Source organism: Necator americanus, chromosome I (genome assembly GCF_031761385.1).
Source record: "Necator americanus strain Aroian chromosome I, whole genome shotgun sequence".
NCBI lineage: Eukaryota > Metazoa > Nematoda > Chromadorea > Rhabditida > Ancylostomatidae > Necator > Necator americanus.
This window is the reverse complement of record NC_087371.1, coordinates 35,855,379-35,862,558: the sequence shown is the minus strand read 5'-3', so window position 1 is coordinate 35,862,558 and position 7,180 is coordinate 35,855,379. Positions and strand designations below refer to the sequence as shown.

At 34.8% G+C, this 7,180-nt stretch overlaps 1 protein-coding gene across 1 annotated transcript; it reads left to right on the top strand.

Moving 5' to 3' along the window:
- Nucleotides 1-1,849: 1,849 nt before the first annotated feature.
- Nucleotides 1,850-2,143, top strand: RB195_007917 (uncharacterized protein; the record flags this gene model as incomplete). The annotated part of the gene is made up of 1 exon (XM_064181809.1): nt 1,850-2,143. The coding sequence occupies one exon, from the start codon at nt 1,850-1,852 to the stop codon at nt 2,141-2,143; it is 294 nt and encodes a 97-aa protein (XP_064038569.1).
- Between the last annotated feature and the right edge of the window lie 5,037 nt (nt 2,144-7,180).

Below are 7,180 nucleotides of genomic sequence, written 5' to 3'. Positions count from 1 at the left end.
GAAACAAATAAATGTTGTATAAAGATGATGTTTTATTTTTTTAATTTAAATTTTATTATTTTACTATTTTTTATATTTTTTTATTTTATTATCTATTTTATTTTTTATTTCAATTCATCATTTTTATTATCTAAGATTTTTATTTCTAATTTTATTATAGAGGCAATTTTGATGTTTAATATTTATATTTGAGTTTATTATAATTATTTTTTTTTTATATTCATTTATTTTTAACTTATTCATTCAAAAAGATTAAAGTCCATTAATTTTAATCTTATTCAATAAATAATATATGTTGTTTTCGACCTCAACATGACTAGTGCTTATTAAATCATCTTAAACATACCAGCAACACGTTAAATGCAATTATTCCAGGAATATCAGCCGTGAGAAAATTAAATATTAATTTATATCATATATTAGATCATATTATACATTACACGTTATCTTATATCTTTATACTATGAATTAATTAATTAATATGAATGTTGCTAATTATTTTAACTTCTGTAATTGTAGAAAGAATAAGAGAGAAAAGAATTTTGACAGTCATCAAACTTTTTAATGGAGAAGCGAGAGGTAAAACGTCGAATGAATGAGCAAGTGAACGGATAAAATTTAAAAAAACCACATAAATAAAAATTATTCGATCTACTTAGGCTGTGCCACAGCAATCACTTCAGTTACGAAATCGAAGATGATGCCTTGGTTGGCACTAGGGCGGAATCGAACCATTCATCGTGCAGTCACAGCGGAATCTCTTACCATTTTTCAAAATATTATCATAAAAGTTACTGCAAGTTACTGAAATGTCAGTTACAAATAATAAATGGGACCCAACGGACTGTGTTATACAGGAATCAGAAAAATTCAGGAAAGGAATGTGCAGCCACAGCGAACCTTTTATCGTCTGCGCTACGGACGATAAATATGAAAGGAGGAAAACGCGACTCAGTGAGCTGGGCAGGAAGAAACGACAAGGAGCCGCGAGGAATATGGAGAATTCAGGGAAGAAAGCAAAGGTCACACGCCGTAATTTCGTCGAGAAAACAAATTCATATGAAAAAAAAATCCAAAACTAGGATCAAATAATCTTTTATTAGAAATTCTACGGACTACGTATTACGGATTCTTCCAAAAACAAGAGTTCTAAGGAGAGTTCAACATTGTTTTCATAGAGCTACTGGTCAAAGATGTAAAGTTCTGAGACCTTATCGGTTGGTCGAAAGAAAGATTATAAAGAGATTTTTTTTATACGACAAAAACTCTAAAACTGAGGTCAAATAATCTTAAGAAATTTGATTAAGAAATTAAGAAATTACGGATTCTCCCATAAAAAAGAGTTCTAAGGAGAGTTCAACAGTGTTTTCATAGAGCTACTGGTCAAAGATGTAAAGTTCTGAGACCTTATTGGTTGGTGGAAAGAAAGATTATCCACAGATTTTTTCATACGACAAAAACTCTAAAACTGAAGTAAAATTTTAATTCAAATTTTTTTTGTTTTTTATTTCAAACTTAATTAAAATTAAAATAAATTATTAATTAAAATTAGAATAATTTTAAAAATTTTAATTTTTTTTTTGAACTATAAAAATGATGGAGTCTTCCAAGAACGATTCCTGAAGAGAATCTGTGATTAAATCTGTAAATTTCTAAAGAAAGAAAGAGAAAGGGAATGTTTTTACAGAGCTCATAGATTTTACAAGTATACCAAATCAGTAGATGACCTAACTGAGGTTTTTAAATAAAAATTGAAAATAATAAATGATAAATAATAATAATAATAATTAATAAATTTTAATAAATACGAGCGCTGCAAACGGTAACTAAAAGATGAATGAATGAATGAATGAATGCGAGAGTTATCGCCTTACTAAACTTGTTCCAATCGCATCGCCGCTCGGTCAAGCTTAGATCGTTATCTAATGAGAATGAGATGGCGATGATCATACATACGTGGACACGGTGCCATAAAGGCGGCGGCGGTGGTGGCGGTGGCGGCGGTGGTGGCGGTGGCGGTGGCGGCGGTGGTGGCAACGGTAGCAGCAGCGTCGCGTCACAACAAGCGTGGATATCGTATCGCCCGTCCGCCTACGTAAGCTACATTCCAACGAATGCTATAAGCGCCACTTTTAAGCGGTGAACTTATACGGGACTCGACTCGTCGAAACGTTTCAAAGTTCGTGAAATGCGTCCAGTTTTTTTCTTTTTCTTTCTTTCTTTCTTTCTTTACGATTATTGTTACTTATTTCTTGCAAATTCCCATCCTTTTTCTACGTAATGCTAATGGTTTCGTCACATCTTCAACGACGACTTCGACGAGAATGAATCCAGTTCAGAGGTAGAGAGTGATCCTGAAAGATTAGCAACGAACAACACATATCAAGAAAAGTGAAGTGAAAAGAAAAGATCCGAAAAGTTATACGAAAAAACTTCTAGAATCCTGTTTTGTAGAGGATTCATGTGTACCGTAGCGCCAAAAAAACAACAACAACAACACCAGCAGCAGCAGATAATGGGTTGTGTTAAGTTGGCGCCATGAAGGCGGCTAGGCGAAAATTTATCAAATACACAAATAGCACGGTACGTTAAGTAAAAGCTACCGTGCAACGTACGTTCGAATGGGCGTGGCTTAATTGCAAACATTATTTGTCTCATTACTAATAGATTTCGTAGCTTTAGAATGATCCCTCTAGTGTTTCCAGCCAAAAGTTTAAGATTTTCTCCTGTACCATAGCTAAGGTGCTACTTATACGGAGCTTTATCCGTGCTTACCTAGATTTTCTCCGGATGCTGCAGCCAAAAACTAGAAATTGCACACTACTGCATTGTCATAGAACATAATTTTGTCCTGAATATTATTTTTTTTAAATTATTTTATTTTATTCTCTTATCTCTCGTTACCGCTTGTACGATACCATGAATCAGACTTTTCTTTCATTTTTCAGACATTTTCCCACGAAAATTTTCTTAAACCTTGTCTTTATTAACATGTCATCAATGAACACTCGTTTTTACTTCGAATATAGCGCATATTCGAATAATCAAATAGTTGAAGTAAATCCGAATTTTATCGAAAACGTCATAACTTGCATCTTGAAAAAATATGCCTTCTGCAAAAGAAATCTCCACTACCCAGCAATAAATGAGTAAATATGAATTCAAATATTATCAAAATAAATATAGATTATTTTAACACACGTCTGGCAGAAACTTTCTGATAAAAATCTAATATTTTTTTGATATATTTTATCTAATAAGAATTTCTAATGGTTCTTTAGTTTTGCTTAAACATTTGGATAAACATAAATTCGCATATTATCAGAGTAAATATAAAGCGGTTTAAATGAAAGTTTTGTAAAAACTTTTCAATAAGGATCTATTCTATCTATAGATAGTATTTATTGTTTTTCCCATCTAACAAATATTTCTAATATTTTCGTAGTTTTTTTTATTAAATGAACAATGAAAATCAATGTCGTCCAATCGTGAACAGGAACATGTCAAGAACAAATGGACGTTGCACCGCCAGCGATGAACTGAGCCTGGAACGAACGGAAAATGTTCGAAGGAGAGGCGTGAACAACGTCGACGGGGGGATCGACGACCCGACGACGACAGCAACAGGGACAACACCGCACACACACACACAGAAACGATATCAGCCATGCCGTCCCGTCGTATTTAGGCTAAGGACAGGTTTTTTTTCCGGCGGACTCGAACGCCGTCATACAGCATTTGCCCTAATCGCGTATAGAAGGGCAGCATTCATTAAAAACATTGGATATGCGCGCGCGCCAAGGATATCTGCCTAGCTTATCGCATGCTAACATATGTGTGTACAAGGGGAATCGCTACCGGCTAGGAAATAATTATTATGGATCATTAGGAGGCGAGACGAACTATTATCGATCTCGTAGAAATCAGATCCCGAACAATACAGCAAAAGACAGGTGAAGCTGCGGGCAGTACAGTCAATGATATAAAAAATATTAATAATATAAATAGTAATATAATATAAATAATAATATAAATGTCAATAATATAAATAAAATAGAATAGTATAGGTAAAATAGTATAAATAGGGCCAGCGTAGCGCAGTCGCTAAGAGGTCCGCTGCAACTGCACAGTCAATGTTTCGAAACCGCTCCAGTGTCAACCAAGCCTCCTCTCATTCCTCCGGAACTGACTGCAATGAAACGTGTTACCGCATCGCTAGTGGACTATGATGATACTCTTAAGGGTTTTAATATTAATAAATAAAAATAATAATTAATAATAAAGTTTCATCTCCATATTTTTTTGATTTCATAATTTTTTCCTAATTTTTTCTTCATTTTTGCTTTTTTTTATTTTCGTGATTTTAGCATAAATAAATAATAGGAATAAATGACGTGCAATAAATCGTACGTATAACATATAAATAATGATAAATATATTGAATATTAAAATATTTTGAAATTATTAAATAATAAATTATATATATTGAAATAATTTATCAATATTGAAATATTGATAAATACGAATATATTGAAATATATAATATAATGAAATAAAATATATAATAGTAATACATAATATTTATAAAGTGATCTATGGAAAAATGAACCTCCAACGACTTTTTTCCGTGAAGAAACGGTAGAGAAAATTATGTGTATATGGTTCCGAATTGACGAAAATTTGCAATGATTGGCGCAAAATCGAAAATATGGCAGAAGTAGCTACGTGACTGTAGAATAAGTACATAATTTAAAACGAAAAATTTTTGAGAGTCTATTATATGGAACGAGTTGGAGCAGAATTTTCCAGCAGAAAAATATGCCTCCGTCGATGAACCCGTTTTCGAACCGTTACCTCTGCGCATTGCATTTCCATCTATCATCCTATATTATTAGAATTATGTAGCTATTTATTTATTTATTTATTTATTTATTTATTTATTTATTTATTTATTTATTACATATTTATCCAAGTGAATATGAACAGACCATACGATTTGTACGATCCGCTTCCCAACTTCCAGAAACTTCGAGGGATTGGGAACTTTTCTGCATATAATCACATGGGCCAATCCTCGAGCCAGTCATCGGAAAAGTATGGACGACCAAGCGGTAGTAAAGCCAATTATAAAAGCTGCGCCTTGGATTTTTCTTGATTTTTCAGGAAAGAAATCAGAAATTTCCAGGCTGCCGTGACCGTAGAGAATTGTATAAACCATGACAAGATCAATTAGCTCAATATGATTTATGTTTAATTATTAATTATTATATATTTATTGTTATTAATGATTATCACTAATATTTATTATTTATTAATTAATATACTTATTTAAGGAAAATAAATCTGGATGAGCCGATGGAAACGTGATGGACCTCAACGGCAATCCTTGGGTCAAAGCCACGAGCGACTGGATACTAGGCAACATTGAACGGAACGTAGGTAGACCGGCGATCCGATGGTCAGACCCCTGTAGGATCTTTTCCGAAAGAAAGAAACGATGCTCTTCGAGTTCCCGGCGGGAAGGGGAGCCACCAGGGAATCCTTGCTGGCGATCGGGACGAAAGAAAGAATTACTGGAGCCGGCCCGATCAGTTCGAAGAACAACGGGAGTCCTGAGGGGATCAAAGAGAATTTCTATGGCAGTCGGGTTAAAACGATATGAAACTCGGCGCGATTGCGCAAACAACGGAACGTTGCTCCAAGCAACGCGGTAGGGGTAGCGGTTGGAATCGTGGTGGGACCATCGCGAGCGATGCAAGGATAAGTGGAGCTAGCAGAGGTCCTCTCTCGATCAGAATCGCTGCGCTTCACCATGCTGCTTCGAGCGCAGCTCCCTACGTAACTGCTCCGAGCTTCATGTTGTTTTCTACTGACCTTAATACTATGTTTACAAACAAATAAACCAACCAATCAATACCTATCTTGGCTACAGCTCAAGAAAATCAATTTAAAACAAATAAACAGACTACAGAGTGCTGGTGATGCTGAAGAACTGTCTATCGCAGATCCTTCTGAGATCTAGGGATTCTTCTTATGAATCCAAGATTTTTTTCTGTAGATTTTAGGTTCATTTTGAAGATGATGTAAGGATCTTAGGAATCGATAATTTTTATAACTACATGTGCATAACCCTCCATTCTATTTGATTTGACATTTTCCATAAAAATCGAACTCATCAGGGGCATCGATTAGGTCCTGTGACGATAAGAACTACCACAGAAGGCTGAGAATGCTATAATTTATAGTTTCATCGTCATGAGCAACAACGACGACGACTCTTTCATGGAATCTTTTAGTTCTACAAGTTTGAAGGTAATCCTCTCGACTAAACAACAGAAATTAAAACAAACTAATGCAATTTTTATTTTTTTATTATTATCATTTTCTTAGCCCTGCATTCTATTTGGTTTGAGGTTCCGCTTCATGAACGAACTCGATCGGAGGCATCGAATTCGCCCCTGTGACTCACTAAGACCTTTCATCCCTCAGGGGTCGAGAAATTGGTACTAGACTTGTATGAGTAGCATAAACGTCACTGACTTGCCACATCGGCGAGCCACTCTTTCATGGCATCGTTTAGTTCAGATACACGTTTGGTTAAACCTCTTCTGACTAAACAAGTGAACGTGGGGGCGCATCCCAAGCGGATTGATTAACGCCAGAAACTTTATCCTTTACTTTTATCATTTTCTTATATATTTATTATATATCTTATATATTTATTTATATATTTTTATTTTATTTTATTTTTATTTTTATTTTCTTTCTATTTTCTTTTCTTTGATTAAAAGTACCAGATTCACATTTCTGTCTACAGTTCGCCCGTCTGACATACGCCGCATCGCTGCTCTTATTGGTGCTATACTGGGGAAATTCCGGCCGTGCAACGCGTAGCGTAGCGGCTCCTCAGTACAACATAAGTACCTACAGATTTTACGAGAAAAAATCATTTTACTTATATCTCTGCAGCGAAAATCAAGTGCTTGTGCTGAAAAAGCAAAAATAAAACAGCTTTTGACGAGCAGGAGGAATTTTGAGAGGAATAGAAGTACAAACCGGTGCCATGAACAAAGTACCATGTTTCCCTCGGAAATGAGTAAGAAAACTACGAAGAGGTTCTTTTTTCTGGACTCAATTTCAGGCAACAGCAGTGATTTTTAACAATAGGTGATGAGTCAGT